The sequence below is a fragment of the Neopsephotus bourkii genome, unplaced genomic scaffold, assembly GCF_033783945.1.
Source record: "Neopsephotus bourkii isolate Nb327-2 ecotype Australia unplaced genomic scaffold, CSIRO-AGI_Nbou_v1 NB_1292, whole genome shotgun sequence".
Lineage (NCBI taxonomy): Eukaryota > Metazoa > Chordata > Aves > Psittaciformes > Psittacidae > Neopsephotus > Neopsephotus bourkii.
Genome location: NW_026901776.1, coordinates 4593861 through 4616344, shown reverse-complemented (window position 1 = coordinate 4616344; position 22484 = coordinate 4593861). Strand labels below are relative to the sequence as shown.

Sequence of the window (22484 nt, the reverse complement as noted above, 5' to 3'; positions counted from 1 at the left end):
GTTTGGACATAGCCCCGGTCTAGTACACCTCAAGGATGGAATTTGTTGTCTCCACATGTTTCACAGCCAGAGAGAGTCATCAGGGGAAGGACCAGAGAAGTAGGCAGACTGAGCCAGGGCAGGCTGAAACAGTCATAAGGCAGCCCATAAAAAGCTATACAAAGAAAAGCTTCCTTTTGCTTCCTGAATAAATTAACAGATTAGTCCTAAAACATCAGGGACTTCTAGCAGCATTCTCACTGCATTCCCATACTTCCACAAGAGATGAGCAATGTGGTAAAAACTGCTCCCTATCATTGGGGTACATCCCCTCCCTGAAAATTTCAAGTTTTAGTCCAAAAAGGACCCCTCTTAATGGAGCTAGCCTGTCCTGTCTGTGTTGAACCTGGATGCATGTCTTGAAGTCTCACATGGCAGCAGCAACACCTTGCTAGGCTCTCCAAGACACAGCTCAGATTGAAAGAAGACTCGGAGTCAGAAGACTCTGTTCTGAAATCTCCTAACCAAACCAGGAAAAGACAAAGTAAGACAAAGCTCATCTTGCGAGCTGGGTCAGAGCTGATACATGCAGTTGCTTAAATGGAAAGCTGCAATTGCTGCTGCATGATCTTTCCCAGTGCTCTTGAAGGGTTTTGGTCGCAAAAAGCAGGCAGCCACCACCTCTTCCTGCTTTAGAGTGGAAACTGGCTTGAAAAAGACACTTTTTCCCTTCTGTTTGGCGAGCCTAGCATAAGGGATCCTTAGCAAGGAAATGAAGCTGCTACACACTTCATGTTAAATCAGATGGTACCTTTTACTGCTACAGAATCATTTGTTTTACTGCTTGCCTGATTAAAAAGATGTAACAAAATACCTGGCAAAACTTAACTTCTTTCCAGTGACATAACAGTTAGCCAATACACTGCATCACAAATACTGAGATGCATAAGTACATAGGATGTTTTAGCAACATCTGTCCTTCAGCTAGTATTAGGTTAGAAATCCACCGAGACAGAAAAATAAATATGGTGGCTATTTATCAGAAATAGGTATGTCTTGTGTTAAGCAGAACAAAGAAAAGCAAGGACCCAAAAAATCCATGAAGATGCCAAGTTATATGGAAGATGTTTAAGAGAAAAAAAACAAACCCAAAACATTAGATCTGCTCATCCAAACATCCGAAGGTCATCCTAATTTTCATACCAGAAGAACTCACTCTCATGACCACTTCAGAGTTTGATGTAGCAAATACCTGTGAAACTGTTATCCCTCACGGACAAATATAATCCAGATTTGTCTCTTTTTATTGGCATGCTATTTTTATTCTGCCTCTAGAAACCAGTCTGTGAAATAAATGTGTCCTTCCTGACAATGGACCTGGGAGATGATGAGCAACCTCAGCTGCCTCTGACCTGGAACGAACAGCTTCCATTTCAGTGGGTCTTACAGGCCCAGCAATAGCATGAACTGTTAAAATCAATCCTATTTCTAACACTGGATACATATGTGTATAAATTATAAATTATATAAATATATATTAATATATTAACATTGCCTAAATCAGTAAGTATTCCGATTTGCAGGTATATGTATCCTCTTACTCTTCCTCATGCTCACTCCTGTTCTACATTTCATTTCCCATTTATGTTTTCTTTTTTTCTGTAATTCCTCCTCTTTTCACAGTGACTGTGAAAATAACAGGTTTTGCTTGTTCAAATTCTGTGAGTTTTGCTCTATTTCTTTCCTTTGTGTACATCTACAGCCTCCGTAACAACTGTATCGTAGCACCCATTATGTTTCATGTCTCTGCTCTCACAGCCATACTGTTATCATCCATGTAACATTTGGGACTCCAGTCACAAAGAAACAAAACCATTGTCCAGAGCTCTCCAGGAGATCTGTGGCACAGCAGTGCACTGAACCTGGGATTTCAAACTCCAGGCATTGTAATAACCCTGAAAGTAGCTTTCACCATCTCCAGGCTTATCACTTAATCTTAACTTTATAAATAGGCCTAAAGACATAATATTAAGTATAACATTTAGCATAAAGCAATATAGGAAATAGTATATGATAACTTTTACAGATAAAATAATTATATGAATGCTGATTTGGCAGATATGAATAATTTGAGGGCAACATACGCTAGTTTAGCTACAATAAAGCTAATAGGAAGATGAGATTACTGAGAGACACAAGTAGTGAGAAACAGAAATTAATCACAGTTTACAATGAGAAAATACACAGGAGAAACTGATTACAAACTGGCCAACAGAGACAATTTTTACTTTATCTAGATTAAGATAAAATTATACTACCTTAGTCAATGATAACAGTATCTTAAAGAAATTAAGACAAACTTTTGATTAACATGATATATCACAGGTTTCACAAGAAGAGTATTATTCTGGTACTAAACCTACGCCAAAGTTTCATTTACAGGCACCATGAAACCTTCTGTGGGATTTAATTTCCAGTTCAGTGCTCTTTAAGGTTAACCAGTACTCTTGAATGTACTTCTTGCAGTATTTGTACTTTAATACACTTACAATCAACAATCACGTATGTTACATTATTCTATCTCAAGAATCTTCCGCCTCATTGCTGTATTGTATTGCACCTTCCTATGCATTACTTGTTATGCAGTAACACTGAAGAAGAAGAAAATGAAAAACAGAAGGAATTCCAACCTCTCTGGGAGGGGAAAAAAGGCCTTGAACAACTGTCCTGGTTTCCCTGGACTGGGCTGAGGTCATCAAAGCATCCCCTTCCTTTTCTCAGTTCTGAATCTTGAGTCACTTGCACTGTTCATTTGCTGCAAACAAAAATCCCTCTGGGCCACTAAAAATATCATCGATCTTAAGCACCATAATTTCTCTTTGTTGTCAGTAGAAGCTGGGACAATCTGGTACTGAGAGTACAGAGCCAGAGCAGACAGACTGCAGTATCACATTAAAAGTTCTTTCTCCTCTGATGGTTCTTTGCATTTCCTCATCTGAAGCAGCTGCATCATTTTCACAAGACTTAGCATAAGACTTCTCACACTAAATTCTGATCTACAAGAGACCAGACAAGCCTATCAAGGAGAGACTGCTACTGCAAGCGTCTGAATTTTCATTGGCAACATGAAGAAAAAAAGAGATCAATTCCCAGTATCCTGACCTATACATGAAAAAGAGAAAAATCCTTCCCCCACCTCTCAGCCTGAGCATCTTCCATTCCCTAAGGCAGCATATCAGTTTGCAAAAAGAATGTGAAGTCTTTTTCCCATTTCTTTGTCTCATTTGTTCACCATACCCTGCCACAGCACTAGCACACCATCCTTTCTATTACAAGCATGAGGTAAGGAGACAAAAATTAGTGTAGGAAAAACTGTGGAGAGATGTGATTGAATTTCCTTGCCCCTGTGTTTCACTGGGAGAACTGGAGGACCACCACAGAAAGGTTTTATATCTGAATTCTGACTTACAGGCTTAAGTAATCAAGTAAGAAAAGGTTACTTACAACTGAGAAAGCTCAAGACTGGGAAAGACCTCAAGAAGGACAGAAAGCTGAGATACAAGATAGCAATAATGGGACCCAGTGAAAGAAATAACAGGTCTTCCCTCACTGTATTTTTGGAATTTGGTGCTTTGTGGAGGTTTTTTAATCTATAGAACACCTGCTCAAGAACTCATTTTATTATTTAATCATCCAGTGTGTGTGTCCACAGCATGTCCAAAAGAGCGAGATGGTTAGGGCTTGGGTATCCTAATCCAACTGAGTTTTTTTTCATCAGCCAAAACCAATTTTTCCTCCATTTTCTACAAATGTTCCTCCACCGTGGCACAGTGCCACAGTGTCAATGACTCCTTATTTTGACCAATGAATATTGTTACCTCATCAACCTGAAAGCTTGCTTCAGGGCAACCTGAGAGACTGCCTGTCTGAACCGCTTCTATGACGCTTCCAACCTCTGGAAAAAGAGCTTAGGTTTCCCACACAGCCAGGCAGAAGGGACAGACTCCTGCAAGTTTAAGATTGAAAAAAAAAAACCCAACATATCTAAACATTTACCTTTGCAATCAGTTCATTCAGTTCTGCCTCAGTCGGGAAGCAACCTAGTGTCCTGACAATTACACCAATATCCCTGAAATAAAGAAAGAACAACTTTGTCTGTAAATCTGCAACACAAGAGTGACTGGAGAATCCAGATACCAATTCAGAGTTTGCGTATAGGGGTGTGCATGTAAAAGCAACCAAGCACACACAAGCATACATATGTAGATGATGTCTCAGTAAGCAATGTCTATTTTTACAGACATTAAATATTCTGGAGAGTTTTGGAAGTGTGTAATTGTTCTTGTGACTTTCCCTCAAAATTCCTCTTTGCCATTGTGTTGCAGTGTACTGTGTGCATGTTACTTTTCAACTGCTGTCCTCTAATTGTTAAGCTTAATTTCAGTAAAGTCTACATTTATGCAGTTAATAAAGTACTTTGAAACCTACTGAGATGAAAGGTAACAAATAAAATATATGTTTACATTAAATGCTATAAAGATACAGATTTTAACTGCAGTAAAGAACAATTACAAGAGGTCAGGAAAGAGGCAGCTCTGCTATGCCCCTGCTGTGCTCTGAAAGAGTCAAACACACCAGCACAGTGGTTTGTCACCACCCTGTTAATGCTGCAAATTGTATTCATAGCTTGCATTTGCTGCTGAACCTGGTGCAGTTGTTCTGAGGCTCTAAATAAAATTCTGACCAAACTGGCAATGCCTCAAAAAAATTTCACAACATCACAGACTAGAAACAGAAAAGCTGTAAAAAAGAGTGCTAATGAGACGTAGGGTATGATTGAAAACAAAATAATGGAATTATCAATATATCTTGTGATTTTCAGACCAATTCTACAATACAGAAACGCAAGCACATTTGAATAAGTATCCACAGTGGTGGTGGTTCCCATGAGTCAAACCTCTGTGGTTTCTTCATCTTCACCAGTACATTTGGTGGAAAAAATAGATTGCCTATTAAAAATGGTAGGTACAAGAAGCAATGACCTTTGTAAAATCATCTTATAATGGTAAGGTCTTAAATGTGGCACACCAAACACACATGAAATTATGCGGGTCAGTCTTTGGCCTCCTCAGACAGGTCACAAGAAGCTCCCATTCTGACTGAAAGCATTGGGAAGCACTACAATGTACTACAGAGAGGAAAAGGCCAGCTGCAGCAACCTAGTTACAAGACAAAACCCAGTCCCACACATAGAGTTGTTATGAAATTAAGCCATCTACTCAAATGACTCAGTGAAATGTTGCCCCCTCTGGATGTGAATGAGAGTTGGGCCATTGGCCTCAATGAGGTCAGGCAATCCTTATCCATGCACCCTGTTTCTAGTATGGATATAGTATATTTGATGCCCTCACTCCTGCACTTCCTTTTCTGGCTAAAAGATACTTGTAAATGTTCTCTGCCACCCCCAGAGAAAAACCCTACACAAATCATGCCTCCTTGCTGTCTCACACTATTTCTGCTGTTGCAGACTGCCAGAGATGGGAAGGCTGCTATCACCCTCCTTGCTCACCTCGTACTCAGCAATGGAACATGGTAATACTCAGTAATGGAACTTAGCCATGCGACTAAGGTAAGCCAGGTCCTAGAAGAGTTTGCAAAATGTGCATTGCTTTCTGCTGTTTCTGGCAGTCTGCGTGTGTGTGCCATCATCTGAGGATGCTGTTTGAAGCGCCTGTGGTGAAAACGTCACATTTGGTAATAACACAGAGTTTAAAGGACACAGCTAGAAAATTGTATTTTCCTCCCAGCCACTTCCTCTCACTTAGTTGAGCAGCTTCAGTTTCTGCTCTGTGGTTTCTAGCACACAAAAATGATGGTCAAAATGAGTTTATGTTCATACCAGTTTCATAACAAGGATGTAATGTAACTTTGGGTCATGGTTTTCACCCTCTGTATAACACTTCCAATGACAAGATTTGAAAAGGCCTTGACTCAGGATGTGTTGTAAGCAGCACAAAATAGCACTGTCTTCCTCATGCTTAATTTCATAATAACTTGTATTTGCATCAGGAATCATGCAATACTGATGGCGGCCTGTCAAGCCAGTGTAATTTTCCATATTCTTCATGGGTATCGGATATTTCAGGCAATAATATTCATATGTCTGCAATTCTGTTAAGAATTGTGCTCTACTGCCACCTTCTGATACAAGATAACCAGCCATTAATAATCCCATTATTGTGATGCAGCCCTGCAATATGAACCTGGGAATAATTAGATAATAAATTGTTCATTGCCAGTAACTGTACTATGATAAAAAACAATGTGAAACTGTGCATTTACTATGTTAAATAGACTTCTGAATGTCCTCTCTCACATGTTAGGACCTACTGCCTGAATAAATACTTTTTTTTTTTTGAAGTTTGCTTGTATCGTTTCATTGTTGTCACATTTTTCAAACTCTATATCCATTATATAATAGACTGAGACCTGTAGCAAATTTTACTGCTATTTAGTCAGGACTGCAGATGTAAATGACAAATAAGAAATGGGTACATCATGGTGTGGTGAGGGCGAGGCGCACTCCAGGGCAGGGGGGGTGGCATTGTCAGGGGTTCCCATGGAGGTGGCAGGCTTAGGAGGGCTGCCACAGCCTGTCCCACCACCCAGCCAGGAGCAGGGCAGCTGGGGAACGCCAGGAGCAGGGCAGCCAGGGGACGCCAGGGCAGCTCCAGCCCTGGGCATCAGGCACCTCCCTGGGGATTGGCCAGGAGATTTGAGGGAGCTCTCTTCCCAAAGGCCCCTAAGGGCAACAGAACAGCAATGGTATCCACTGTGGAGATGCACCCTGAAATTCTCCCTGCCTACTATAGCTGAAAAATCATTTCACTTCTATGAAGTGCCCATAATTTTTTTAATTTAGAGGCACTAGTAGGCATGCATTGTTAAAACCATCACAGAAATATTTTGTACCTCTCTCACCTGCTTTATAATGTAGAAAAGGCGTTTGGAACATTTAAAGATGTTTTCCAGTTTGGCTTTGTGAGGAATGTCTAATGGTAATTCCATTAATTCTCACACTCCTTTGTAGTGATAATACTCAATAACTGATTCATAATTAAAAGCTCTGGTGATATTCTGGTGAAAATACTAATTTGAAATGTAAAAAATTACTTCAGTAAACAACAGTTTATAACAACTTCAGACCCTGCTCAGTGAGGCATAAAAACACAGTTTATGTGTTTTGCAACAAAAGCTGTATTGCTGTGTGTGTGGATGTTTATGTTAAAATGACATTAAAGTAGCACTGTCAAATATTCAAACTTTTAAAATACCAGGATTAAGGTATTTAGCAATTTTAAAATTTTACTTCTGTTAGTTCTGTATCTTCTGTTAGTTCTATACCTTGTAGCCAGTAAGGCCCTGATCAGTCTATGCTAGAGGCATAATGTATGCAGTTCTCTCTCTTGACTCCCAACTGTACATCCCATTCCCTCAGTTCTGGTCATCCCATTTCAAAAAGGAGACAGCGGATAAAGAAGGAGTACAAAAAAAAAATAAATGGCCAGAGCTATGGAACAGTATCTCCTAAGAGATTAAACACATCCAGGCTCTTCAGCCTTAAACTACTGTGACGGAGGACACATGTGACAGGTATGAAATCATTAATGGCATTGAGAAGATTAATAGAGAATGATTGCTTGCTATTTATCATAAAAATTCAGGCACCCTTCAAATAATGTGGCAGATGTACAAAAAACAACAAGAAATGCTGCATGTTTGCTCAATTCCTTATATTCCTCCCCAAAGTAACTACCAGTTCAGATAAGGGTGTTGAGCTAAATGGGCTTTTGGTACAATCAAGTTTGATCATCTTCGTATAATCACAGAATGGTTTCAATTGGAAGGGACCTTAAAGAACATCCAGTTCCAACCCCCTGCCATAAGGAGGGACACCTTCCACCAGACCAGGTTGCTCAAAGCCCCATCCAACCTGGCCTTGAACACTGCCAGGGATGGGGCAGCCACAGCTTCTCTGGATGACCTATGCTAGTGTCTAAGCAGCTGCACAGTAAAGAATTTTTCCCCTTATCTAATGTAAATCTACCCTCTTTCAGTTTAAAGGCATTCCTCCTTGTCCAATCCCTACCTGCCCTTGTAAAAATCCCTCTTCAGCTTTCTTGTAGGAGCTTTCTTGTAGCTTTATGTTATTGAAATGCTGCTGTAAAATCTCCCCAGATACTTTATATTTAATAGAATTAATATAATCAGGGCAGAGATTTGCTAATAATAATTGTAGCCTTAGACTTCTAGTCTAGCTGCAGTTTCCTCTTGCCTCTTTACTCCACCAGTCCCAGCATCCCTCTCTCAAGCCAGTTTCAATCTTCAACAGTGAACAATGCAAAATATCTATTAAACAAGCAAAGACATACTTGCCCAATCAGGGCCAAAAGGACTGTTTCAATTACATTTTCTGGTAAAGCAGATGCAGTTCTTGGGAGTTATTTATCTCTATACTAGATCCTATAACATTTCTGTGCGAAGGTATTTACAAACCTGGCATCCACAGAATTACTGCCTTCATTGTCAAATGCCTCAAAAACTTCTATAATCTTTTTCTCAATTTCAGCTACTGCACCGTCTGCAAAAAGAAACATAAGAAAAGGAAAAGAAAGTTTCACTGAGCTGTTGCAACTGATTTATTTCCAATTAGGGAACTGCGAAAGCAGAAGCACCAAAATTGATAAAGGGGCAGCCAGGAAAGGTACTGCAAAAGAGCAGATGTTATTCTGAAAAAAAAACCAAAACACCACTCTAAATGCAAAATCTGTCAATTGTATTAGCAATACATTAGTAATATGGCCTTGCTATGGCTCTGCAGCTACATCTAGCCTGGTGGTAATGCTGTGCCTCAGCTACATGATCCCCAAGCTGTCCAGGGGTAGACCCTGCCCAGAGCATGCCACAGCTTCTTCTGAACTGTAAGCCCTTCCTGGTCACTATGATGCCAGTGGAAGGAGCAAGGCAAATATGGGTCCAGGCTTGCCCTGAGATGGGCTGAGTCACTCCGTCCAGGTTCCTGCATCCAAGGAAACATAAGTGCCCTCATGTCTACTAAACCATAATGTATGACAAGCTGAGAACCACAAACAAAGAGATGGATAAGATACATGCACAGTGAATAAGTGTCATGGTAAATAATTTATTGTAACAGTTTGGAAAGGAAGACTATCTCAGTGAAGGGGAAGAAGTAATTTGCTGCATTTGCTTTTTATACCTCAAAGAATGGGGCAAGAAGAAGCACAAGTTATCATAGTTATATCTTGTCTGAAGCCAGAAATTGCATTCTTGGGTAAGAGAAGTACCAGGAAATAAATTCTGAAGAGAGAAAGAGGTCCAGCTAAAAAAACAAGGAAGCCAGGGTAAATGAAGAATGAACTGGTTAACCCATTTATTAATGTTTGATGCCAAAAGACAGAATATACAAATCAAAGTGATATGGAGCTGACCTTATGGTTCCTGTGGTTAAATACAGCCCCAAATTCTGGTTGGCAAACCAACTCTCAGGAGACACCATTTTGTGAGTTAGCCCCAAAGTCTCCACAGAGATGCCACAGGGAAAAACTGAATGACAACCAGAACATGAGGTTCGTATCAAGTACGCTTGTTTTCACACTTCTGTATTTTCAACATAATAATTAAAACATAGCTCTCCTCTACTAGACAATTTATTTTCTTCTTAGGCTTATGTGGTGTTAAATGTTGAGCAGCTCTGTTGAGCAGCAGCACTAAACCACTGGATCTTGTTCCCACAGGCATAACGAATTCATACCTTGTCTTCTCCAATCCCAGTAGTTTGGCAATCCCAGGGGCTGCAGCATGCAACCATTGTTTCCATTTGCTCTCTTGTCTTTGTGTCAGAAATGTCTGTTTTCTGGCAAAAGATATCAGAACTGAACATAGCTAAATGATACATTGGCTTTGTGATCTCCCTGTCTTGATCTCAACCCATAAGCTTTTTCATTGCATTTTCTTCCCCATGTGCTGTTGAGGAGGGCACTGTTGGGTAGGTGCCTGACAGCCGGCCAAGGTCAACCCACCACAGGCTGCCAGTACTTCAATATAGTAGTGGATTCATCCGGACATAAGGAAGCTGTTCCTCATACAGAAGAGAGGTGCATCCCCTTATAAAGGTACAGGTGCCTGCTGTTTTCCACCTGTGTTTGAACTTTGTACTGAACTTTTCCAAAGGACACTTAAAGAGAAGAGAGCTACAAATATATCCTGTATTCCTCCCTCTGACTTTATCTCCCTGACGGAAGCATAGGCAGGTACATGTACAATGGATTGGAGACTGGAGCTTACTGAGGAAGAAGAGTTCAGTCCCCAGATATAGGACAAGCTGTATTCCTTTCACAGCTTGACAATAATGCCTAACTTTCATGTGCCTAAGCAGTAAAATCCACATTTAATTTCATTCCAGAAAATATAGTTAAATCTCAGTGGACCTGATTCCTTGCAGTAAGATGCCCTAAAGACTCCCAAACTACTAAATTTGATGTGATTTTCTTCGGTGACTTCAGAGAGTCTTGGATCCAGTCTCCAGTATAGGCTGTTGGAGTTTAGTTCTTGAGATCAGGCACTTCAATTGTACACTATGTCTTGCAACAGAGAAATGCTGAAGAAATATTTATAGCTGTGTATTCTTGGCTTGATGGTGAGCCTTCTATAGGAATAAAAATTAACCAAGGGAAGGCAGAGAGAGATTTCCAGTACTGGAACTATGTAGCCATCCAGCCTTTTCAATCTTTGCCTTATGTGAAGAAAGTATGTGAAGAGGGCTATCAAAGAAAGGTCCTGAAATGAAATTAAACTGATGTTTAATCTAAGTACTAGATAACCTGTATTTCTTCCAAAAACTGAGAGGAAGTTATGATTAAGAGCCATATCCACCAAAGAAAACATAATATACTGTAGCCTTCTCAAAGACTCCCTGTGAGATGAGTAACAGGAGATGAGCTATTGCCTAAATCTCTCATCCTTGCTCTGTGAATGAAAGCCAAAGATGTTCAATGCAGTTCTGAATGGCAAAGCTAGTTATCTGAAGCCTTCTATGATTTACCCTAAACTTCTCTTCAGGAGGGAGAAAAAGATGGATTCTGGTGCTAGGGTTAATAATGGATAAAGGTTTAAAATTACACCTCCAAGAAGGGTATTAAAGAGATCAGACACGCAGTTAACTCAGCAGATGTGATGCTCTAATGCACTAAAATCTTTTGGTACAAGGAGACTCATTCCATGGGTATATCGACTAGTTTCATGTTGCCCCACGGAGAAATGTTTTAGAAGTTTTCAGGACAGAAATATGTACACTCTGATTGAATAAAAGATTTCACTTACTTATTCTACTAAGTAGATAAACAGTGCATAATAGAATCATAGAATAGAATAGAATCATCGAATAGTTAGGGTTGGAAAGGACCTTAAGATCCTCAAGTTCCAAACCCCCTACCATGGGCAGGGACACCTCGCTCTAAACCATATTACCCAAGGCCTCGTCCAACCTAGCCTTGAACACTGCCAGGGATGGAGCATTCACAACCTCCTTGGGCAACCCATTCCAGTGCCTCACTACCCTAACAGGAAAGAATTTCCTCCTTATATCCAATCTAAACTTCCCCTGTTTAAGTTTTAACCCATTACCCCTTGTCCTATCACTACAGTCCTTAATGAAGAGTCCATCCCCAGCATCCCTGTAGGCCCCCTTCAGATACTGGAAGGCTGCTATGAGGTCTCCACGCAGCCTTCTCTTATCCAGGCTGAACAGCCCCAACTTTCTCAGCCGATCTTCATATGGGAGGTGCTCCAGTCCCCTGAGCATCCTCATTGCCCTCCTCTGGGCGTGTTCCAACAGTTCCATGTCCTTTTTATGTTGAGGACACCAGAACTGCACACAATACTCCATATGAGGTCTCATGAGAGCAGAATAAAGGGGCAGGATCACCTCCTTCGACATGCTGATCATGCTCCTTTTGATACAGCCCAGGACACCGTTGGCTTTCTGGGCTGTGAGTGCACACTGAAGCCGGCTCATGTTCTTTTTCTCATCCACCAGCACCCCCAAGTCCTTCTCCACAGGGCTGCTCTGAATCTCTTCTCTGCCCAGCCTTTAGCTTGCCTGGGATTGCTCCGACCCAGGTGTAGGGGTCGGAGCAATCCCAGACACAGCTGTGCATGTAACCATGCACTTGGCATGGTTAAACTTCATGAGGTTGGCATCAGCCCACCTCACAAGCGTGTCAAGGTCCCTCTGGATGGCATTCCTTCCCTCCAGCGTATCAACCAAACCACACAGCTTGGTGTCATTGGCAAACTTGCTGAGGGCGCACTCAATCCCACTGTCCATGTCAGCGACAAAGATGTTGAACAAGACCGGTCCCAACACCAATCCCTGAGGGACACCACTCGTTACTGGTCTCCAGCTGGACATTGAGCCATTGACCACAACTCTTTGCATGCGGCCATCCAGCCAGTTCTTTATCCACCAAGTGGTCCATTCATCAAATTGATGTCTCTCCAATTTAGAGACAAGGATGTCGTGTGGGACAGTGTCGAACGCTTTACACAAATCCAGGTAGATGACATCAACTGCTCTACCCCTGTCCATCAGTTCTGTAGCCCCATCATAGAAGGCCACCAAATTGGTCAGGCAGGATTTCCCCTTAGTGAAGCCATGCTGGCTGTCACCAAGCACCTTGTTGTTTTTCATGTGCCTTAGCATGCCTTCCAGGAGAATCTGCTCCAAGATTTTGCCAGGCACAGAGGTGAGACTGACTGGTCTGTAATTCCCCGGGTCATCCATTTTCCCCTTCTTGAAAATGGGGGTTATATTTCCCTTTTTCCAGTCATTGGGAACTTCACCTGACTGCAATGGCTTTTCAAATATGATGGACTTAGCAACTTCATTCGCCAGCTCCTTCAGGACCCGCGGATGGATTTCATCAGGACCCATGGACTTGTGCACGTTCAGTTTCTTAAGATGGTCTCGAACCAGATCCTCTCGTACAGTGGGCCCAAGGTCTTCATTCCCACAGTCCCTGCATCTGCCTTCCAACATTTGGGTGGTGCGTTCATAGCCTTTACTAAAGAAGACCGAGGCAAAGAAGTCATTCAGAACCTCAGCCTTCTCCAAATCCTGAGTAGCTAGTTCACCTGAGAGCTTCCTGAGGGGGCCTACATTCTCCCTAATCTGTTTTTTATTTGCTATGTACCTGTAGAATCCCTTCCTGTTATCCCTAATATCCCTAGCCAAGTTTAATTCTAGCTGGGCCCTAGCTTTCCTAACCTAGTCCCTAGCTTCGCGGACAACATCCCTGTACTCTTCCCAGGCCGCCTGTCCTTGCTTCCACTTTCTATAAAACTCTTTTTTCCTTTGAATTTTCCTCAGGAGCTCCTTATCCATCCAAGGAGGTCTCCTGGCCCTCCTGCTGCACTTCCTTCTAGTTGGGATGCAACACTCCTGAGCTTGTAGCAGGTGATCCTTGAAGACAAACCCAAACCAAGAGTCTTGAGCCCCCCTGCCCTCCAGGGCTATATCCCATGGAACCTTACCAAGCAGGCTCCTGAAGAGGCCAAAGTCTGCTCTTTTGAAGTCTAGGGCAGTGAGCTTGCTGCACGCTCTTCTCACTGTCCTAAGGATCTCAAATTCAATCGTATCATGGTCGCTGCATTCAAGGCTGCCCTGCAGCTTCACATTTCCAACGAGCCCTTCCCTGTTGGTGAGCACAAGGTCATAATATCAAAGATAAAATTATCTGATTAATTCTAATGGATTGAATAAATAATTTATTTAAAATATTAATTTAATAAATTAATTTAAATCATTATTTAAACCTATCATGCCAAAAAAATATGCCAACACATACAACGACTTATTCCCTCAAGTGTGTCCTGCAGAGATGATACAGTATTTCCATTTTTATGCTGCTAAAATGCTTCAGAGACTTTTTTTTTCTCGTTTTCTCATTCTCATTTATTTTCCTACCACATGTGCAGTAAGAAGACAGAATGTCTTAAAATCCATTCCTAATGTACATTAACTGGAAAGTGTATTCAATATTACTTTTCCTTCCTGTAGTGTCCCTTGCTACTTTCTCAGTTTGTTTAGCATGAACCAGATAAAGCTCTAGACACTGCCAGTTAAGTAAGACTGCCAGGGAGCTGGGACTCCCAGATTAATTCTGGTGGCTCTTTCAGACCGAACTGTTCTTCTTCAGCTTGTCCAGACAGTTCCCCAGGACTCTGAGGCCCACTTGAAGCCAGTCCTTAAGCAGCATACCTGCCTCAGTTGTGACATCTCTTCTTTAAAGACCACAGCTTCAGTGTTTTCAGGGAACAGGAGTAATTAAATAGATGAGGCTTTGCCACTCTTGAGGAATGAGCATTTTTTAAAGTGATTTCTAGTTGATATGATTTGCCAGATTGTACCATTTTTTTTAACTGTAGGAGCTTGCTTTTTTTCTTCCTCAGGGCCAGTAGCTCTGATGGTTCAAAAATACAATTCTTCCTTTCACTGAAGTGAAATTATGTGCAGAAAAAAAGAGGTATCAAAGGAACAGGCAGGCCAATGTTAAATAACCACCTAAAATGCTGGGGAGCAGCATCTGTCCTCTGCTCAGAGGAAAAAATTCAGTCCCAATACAGCCAGAAGAACCTATTTCCACTATGTGATACTCTGAAACTCTTTTTGCACTATATAAAGGGTAAAATGAAGGGCTGCTGTGTAGAAGCGCCAGTGGGCTTGATCAACACACCTGAAACATTAATCTTTACAAACATTAATCTAGGTGCATTTTAATAAATATAGTCAATTTTATATTTAAACTCCTATATGCATGTGGGCACCTTATTAATTATTCCAGCCTCTCTTCATGATACTGTATTATGGTTACAAGTAGGTGTGAGGAAACCCCTGAGGTCTCTGGTGACAGGAATCCTTTGTCACTGGGGCTGCCTTGCTGAACTGGTCAGTCTGAAAGGATAAGCAATGCAACTAGGTAACCCCAACTCAGTGACAGACAGTTTGAGAGTAATGTATATGTTGTTGGTTTAGCGTAATGTATATGTTGTTGTTCTGTTGGTTTAGCATAATGTATATGTTGTTGTTCTGTTTTTATTTAAAAGTGTAGTTATCAGCAGCTCTGTTGTAGATCTCCCCACACACTATGCAAGGCTATCAGCAGGAAATACAGAACTGTACCAGTGGCTACGTATTCCAGCACCATTTCTTCTCTTTCCCACTAGCCATTATTTCAGCCAAAAGTAGGCAGCAAGCTTGGTGCTGTCAGTTCAAAAACTGGGAACAGGTTGCAAAGACTTAAATGAAAAAGAAGGAAGACTTCTAAGACAGGAGTGGACACGAGAGGGGACATGTCTGTGCAGGTAGCCACATTAGAAAATGTGAGTATTAAAGCCCCCTGCAATCTCCACTCAGCTTCATCAAACCTTCTGTTTCTGCTCACAGATCCAAGCTATGGTATTTAACCACCCTCCCCACATTGCTCCAACACTCTTTCATAAAGCCCCTATGACCATCCTTTGCAAATTCTAGCTATTCCCATCATCTCCAAAATCAATATTATCTGTCTTGCCATACAATGCCAATCAAAAAAGAGAGGTGAGAAGTTGGTTGACCTATGGGAATGTCTGAGACAGCCAGAGGTGGAGAAGGTACAAAAAAGTAAGTAACTGTGAGGTGCCTGCTTAAAAATGGAGCCTACTGCATGGTGAAAATATAATATTTTTATATTATATTTTGTATCTTCAATTTATATTTTTAATATTAAAAAATGGTAAAATGTTTGGCCAACAAGCAGAAATAAGCAAACACAATTCAGCCCTTACAGCTTTAATATGGAGCCAAAATCTTAAAAAATGTGTCAAGATGCAGGAACAGCTCCCTGTTAAGAATGGAGACTGGTGCTATTCCTGAAGAACACCATGGTCCCTTTAAAGATGATTGCCTATTTATAATCTAGGTGTACAGGGCAAATGGATGAAAGGGATTAACTAAAAGAGCAAGAGATTTGTCTCTGATGTTTGTAGCCACTCTTTCATCTGACCTTGTCAAAAATCCTTCACGAAACCACTAATGGAAATAAGAGCATAAGAATGGGGGGGGGGGGGAGGAGGGGGTGTGTGGAATCTGGCTCCAGTTCCAATAAGAAATGTACAATGTCTATTTGCTTAAATATGCAGAAAAAAAACAGTAAGAGACTTCACAACTGCAACTCTGAGGAGGTTGTCAATTAGCTGGAATGAGATCTAATCAGTTTTTTAAGTGTTAACTGGACCATCAGCTAGGTTAAGATACTGAAAAGCAGTTACAGTACTGAGCACTATCAGCACAGGTAAAATCTTCAACACTCTCAAATCAGTACATTGGTTTTACCAAGACAGGGAGTTTCCAGAACAAAAAAGCAAAGCCAGTGTAGTGTCATAAGAGGAATTCCTGGTGATGGTATCAGATGGTATCCTGTGAAACTGCTTCTCTTCCCTAACTCCAAAGGAAAGGCTACAACACCCTAAATCATTCTGCCACAAATGTTTGTGTTGCCTTCATCTTAACTGCAGGGAGCTTGACTGACTTAAAAAGAATTCAGAAACCTTGCCCTCCCCAAAGAAGAAAACCTTACAGCATTTAACTAATTTTAAGAAAATTACTGAAGAAAAGAAATACAGGGGGAGAACGGTCTTGAGGCCGTTGGAATCTGGCTTATTGGCAAGACCTTTTTGCTCTGTAGAAGAAAAGGCATACATTAGATTTTTTTTCTAGTGACCTTCTTAATTCCAAAGGAAGCTTAATGTACAGTCAGACCAACATGATGAAACAGTAATTGCATGCTGTGCCCTAAAATTATTAAGGCAAGAGAATTATTTTCTTCTCTGCTATGCACCTCCTATAGCATGTATGATATTAATATATTAGACACCACAAAAGAAAGGAATAATATGATTAAGATGTAAGCTTGCAGAATATGCAATGTTGTTTCTTTGTGTTTGTGATACATAATGAAAATGCTCATTGAAAAGTCTTCATTCTGGAAAGGCAAACAGGCAAAATCTGAAGAAAAACAAGATGTTTATAAAGAAACTTGATTCCTCAAAAGAAGAGATAAACTCATTCCTGAACTGCAAACTGAAGTTGACGCAAAGTATTGATGGCACCAGTGGGAAATGTATCACCTGAGTTTAGCCATTCGGATCAAATGAAGAGATAAAATATGAAATTTGGTATAGGCCAGTTCCCAAGAAATGACAAGGCTAAGGTCTTCACTGACAGTGGTACCTACTCCAATTTGCAGATCCAAGCTATGGATAATGCTTTCTCTCCTGAATGAGAAGCCTCCCATGTTATCACAGATGATACTTAGGTAATCTGACTTGTAGTCTGCTTCATGTAAAAAAATACCAAAACTTAACTGGTTCCTGCAAAGGTCACTTTCAAGCATTCACCAAGAAGAAAATTGAAGTCTCCAGAATAGCAAAAGCTTTGTTGTTCTATGTTTTTTAGCATTATTGGGAACCAGCTGTATCATTGCTCCCTATTGTTTATGTTTGTTGCAGTACACAGCATGTGGAAATTAGATAAAACAAACAGACCACATCATCAGTGTTAATCAACAAAACCAGAGCCCTACATTCATCGCCATGTATATGAGCAACCTTGGCCTAAGAACATGACATCATCCTCTTGTCATATCTCTTCTCCTAATGGTTGTATATGTGAGAGCTGAAAAATTACCTGGTTGTTTCCATCACAGTAACTGCTTTATGGACAACTAATAGAGAATAAAAATAAAGGGACTATATTTAAAAACAGATACACAGAATGGATCTCTTAGAGAGGAGCAATCAGAACAATCTTTGCACAGCCCTATGGCACATGGTGCAAACAACCATGAGAACAAAACGACCAGCAGCAAATAGGGGTTTCAAAAAACCAGTTAATTAATTTTATGTCTGATAATAAAATACAGGCTGTCAGATGTTTGATGACGGCTGTGGAAAAATTAACTGCAAAAGCTGCTTTAAATTCTGACACAAAAATACTAAACACAATTATTCCTTTGTCTTCTTTACATAAGACAATTGTAAGATGGACAAAATACATAATAAAGAGATGTAAAAAAGTAAGCACCACCTTGACTCCAGCTTTGGCTATAGAAATTAGATTGTTTTATAGAATTATGCTAGTAATAAAAAATAAAAGAATTTAATTTAACCACAGAATTTAACCACAATGGAAATATTTTGGTTATTTCAGTTAGAAGTTGATAAATATTTAGGTATTACAGAAACATGGTGGGATGGCTCCTATGACTGGAGTGTTGGAATGGAAGGTTACAGGCTCTTTAGAAAAGACAGGTCCGGCAGGTGGGGAGGGGGAGTTGCTTTTTGTTAGGGATAGGCTGGAGAGTATCGAGCTCTGCCTGGGGACAGGTGAGCTTGTGGGTCAGGGTTAAAGGGAAAACAGTGATGGGGGACATTGCTGTAGAAACCTATTACAGACCTCCTGATCAAAAGGACTCTGTGGATTAAGCGCTCTATAGACAGATAAGAACAGCCTCTTGTTCACAGGCCCTTGTACTCATAGGAGACCTCAACCACCCTGGCATCTGTTGGAGGGATGGTATGGCCCGGTACAAGCAATCCAGGAGGTTCCTTGATTGTGTGGGAGAAAACTTCCTTCTGCAAGTAACAGAGGAACCGACAAGGAGAGGTGCCATGCTTGACCTCATGCTCACCAACAGGGAAGGGCTCATTGGAAATGTGAAGCTGCAGGGCAGCCTTGAATGCAGCGATCACAAGATGGTTGAATTTGAGATCCTCAGGACAGTGAGAAGAGCATACAGCAAGCTCACTCCCCTGAACCTCAAGAGAGCAGACTTTGGCCTCTTCAGGAACCTGCTTAGTAAGGTTCCATGGGATATAGCCCTAGAGGGCAGGGGGGCCCAAGACTCTTGGTTGATATTCAAGGATCACCTGCTACAAGCTCAGGAGTGTTGCATCCCAACTAGAAGGAAGTGCAGCAGGAGAGCCAGGAGACCTCCTTGGATGGATAAGGAGCTGCTGAGGAAACTTCTAGGGAAAAAAGAGGCTTATAAAAGGAAGAAGCAAGGATAGGCAGCCTGAGAAGAATATAGGGATGTTGTCCAGGAAGCTAGGGACCAGGTTAGGAAAGGTAAAGCCCAGTTAGAATTAAACTTGCCTAGGGATGTTAAGAATAACAGGAAGGGATTCTATAGTTATGTAGTGAATAAAAGACAGACTGCGGACAATGTGGGCCCTCTCCACAGTCTATCAGGAGAACTGGCTACCCTGGATGTGGAGAAGGCTGAGGTTCTTAATGACTTCTTTGCCTCAGCCTTCACTGGCAAATGCTCTGACCACACCACCCAAGTCTTGGAAGGCAGACGCAGGGACTGTGAGAATGAAGACCTTGGACCCACTGTAGGAGAGGATCTGGTTCGAGACCATCTTAAGAAACTGAACGTGCACAAGTCCATGGAACCTGATGAAATCCATCCGCGGGTCCTGAAGGAGCTGGCGAATGAAGTTGCTAAGCCACTGTCCATCATATTTGAAAAACCATGGCAGTCAGGTGAAGTTCCTGATGACTGGAAAAAGGGAAATATAACCCCCATTTTCAAGAAGGGGAAAATGGATGACCCAGGGAATTACAGACCAGTCAGTCTCACCTCTGTGCCTGGCAAAATCTTGGAGCAGATTCTCCTGGAAGGCATGCTAAGGCACATGAAAAACAACAAGGTGCTTGGTGACAGCCAGCATGGCTTCACTAAGGGGAAATCCTGCCTGACCAATTTGGTGGCCTTCTATGATGGGGCTACAGAACTGATGGACAGCGGTAAAGCAGTTGATGTCATCTACCTGGATTTGTGTAAAGCGTTCGACACTGTCCCACACGACATCCTTGTCTCTAAATTGGAGAGACATCAATTTGATGAATGGACCACTCGGTGGATAAAGAACTGGCTGGATGGCCGCACACAAAGAGTTGTGGTCAATGGCTCAATGTCCAGCTGGAGACCAGTAACGAGTGGTGTCCCTCAGGGATCGGTGTTGGGACCGGTCTTGTTCAACATCTTTGTCGCTGACATGGACAGTGGGATTGAGTGCGCCCTCAGCAAGTTTGCCGATGACACCAAGCTGTGTGGTTCGGTTGATACGCTGGAGGGAAGGAATGCCATCCAGAGGGACCTTGACACGCTTGTGAGGTGGGCTGATGCCAACCTCATGAAGTTTAACCATGCCAAGTGCAAGGTCCTACACCTGGGTCAGAGCAATCCCAGACACAGCTACAGGCTGGGCAGAGAAGAGATTCAGAGCAGCCCTGCGGAGAAGGACTTGGGGGTGTTGGTTGATGCGAAACTGAACATGAGCCAGCTTCAGTGTGCGCTTGCAGCCCAGAAAGCCAACCGTATGCTGGGCTGTATCAAAAGGAGCATGACCAGCAGGTCAAAGGAGGTGATCCTGCCCCTCTACTCTGCTCTCGGGAGACCTCACTTGGAGTATTGTGTGCAGTTCTGGTGTCCTCAACATAAAAAGGACATGGAACTGTTGGAACAAGTCCAGAGGAGGGCCACAAGGATCATCATAGAATCATGGAATAGTTAGGGGTGGAAAGGACCTTAAGATCATCTAGTTCCATGGGCAGGGACACCTCCCACTAAACCATGCCACCCAAGGCTCTGTCCAACCTGGACTTGACCACCACCAGGGATCAGGGTACTGTGGCACTTCCCACATGAAGACAGGCTGAGAAAGTTGGTGCTGTTCAGCCTGGAGAAGAGAAGGCTGCTTGGAGACCTCATAGCAGCCTTCCTGTATCTGAAAGGGACCCATAAGGATGCTGGGGAGGGACTCTTCATGGCAGGGGGGTTGGAACTAGATGACCTTAAGGTCCTTTCCAAACCTGTTCTATGATTCTATGAAAAATGCATTAAATACCTCCAAAAATGACTTAACATCTGTGCATTTCAGCCTCAAAGTTGAAAAATGCAACAATATACTAATATGCAAATATCACCAGTTTGTGATAGTTGGTGGCAACTAATGGAGCTAGAAGTTGCCAGTAACTTTTGCTGATGAAACAAGATATCCTGGATATTATCCTAGGTTTTGATTCTTCAGTAAGTGGCATTTTAAGTGCCATGGCATTGTAATTTACCACAGATTCAGATGTTTTAATTCACATGGGAACCAAAACTAACAGAAGTAATAGAGCAACTAACAAACTAACTCAACTGTTGAGAAACAAAATGTAGAAACTATTACTGCTTTGATAAACAGGCAAGATTGTAGTTGCTCATAAAAGTCTTAATCTAACTGACACTATAACATGGAACAAAACAGGCCACATTAATCTAGGAAAGAAGCCATTAACAGTCAATGCCTTTCATCACCTAGTATATCTAAAGGTGTTTAAATCCATCCTTCACACTGTGTCCAAAACACAGTTCCTATTAAAGTGTCACTAATTTGAAAGGGAATATCCACCATTCATAAAGTTCTTGTCCTCATTATCTCTCCCCAGAGGTGTTGGAGTCATGGTGAATCTTAGCTACTGCTCTCCCTTCCGGATCAAATATGTTTCATCAACAGAAAAATACATTTCTTTCCCTCATGGGAAAAGGCCATCAAAGCCATATTAATGCTGTTACTTCTGGTTGCTCTTGCAAGATGCCACTGTTTTGCCTGGTCTGTGCTGGGCGAACAGCCCCCACACTGGTCCACAGAGATCACTCTGCATCTTCAGTACTTGATAACTCATACCTATCTGCTCTGAGTCATAATGATAAAACAGCTTGAACAGCTGCTATGTTAAACCTGCCTCCCACATCCTTACCAGGATCCTGTTCGCTTGCTCTGTCCGGAGCCTGCACTGTGTTTCTTAAAGCCAAGGGTTGCAGATGGCAAAGTATGTCAACATGAAGCCCCAGTGGAACTACAACCACTGCCTGGGCTTGCTGCAGATAATGTATTTGCCTGTGGGAATGGAGAAGGGCAAATTACGAGGGATACCCTTGCTACCTCCGCAAATTCCTTAACAGATGCTTCCTGTAACACAGAATTGTCCATATGTTGAATGGGACCAATAAACCAATATTTTCTGCATCACTTCCTATACTACGACCCTTACAGCCACCCTGTTCCAAAGCTTCTGGAAAAAAAAGCATTAATTTTCCTGGTTCCGCACAGTTCTTCCTGGAGGTCCTCAGAATGGGGAATTGCAATTTGTTTCAAGGAAATAAAAGGCATAAGGACTTTACACACAAAACACAAGCCAAACTTACTCTAAACTTACTCAAACTATTTATAACCAAGCAGAACTTGCAAGTGAAGGAAAGAGGGTCAGGGTTAGCAGTGGCTGAGTGTGACTGGTTCCTAGCAGGAGTCCTGCTAATCCATACTGTGCTTCTTAC

The 22484-nt window shown here is 41.7% G+C and overlaps 1 protein-coding gene across 1 annotated transcript in view; it reads right to left on the bottom strand.

Annotated features, from left to right (window-relative positions):
- Positions 1-22484, bottom strand: part of EFCAB2 (EF-hand calcium binding domain 2) — a 37951-nt gene that overhangs the window by 4376 nt on the left and 11091 nt on the right. The window contains exons 2-3 of the mRNA XM_061365791.1: positions 8536-8620; positions 4036-4108 (exon numbers count right to left, since the gene is read on the bottom strand). Of these exons, the coding sequence (XP_061221775.1) occupies positions 4036-4108; positions 8536-8620 (158 nt within the window). The remainder of the gene's footprint in view (positions 1-4035; positions 4109-8535; positions 8621-22484) is intronic.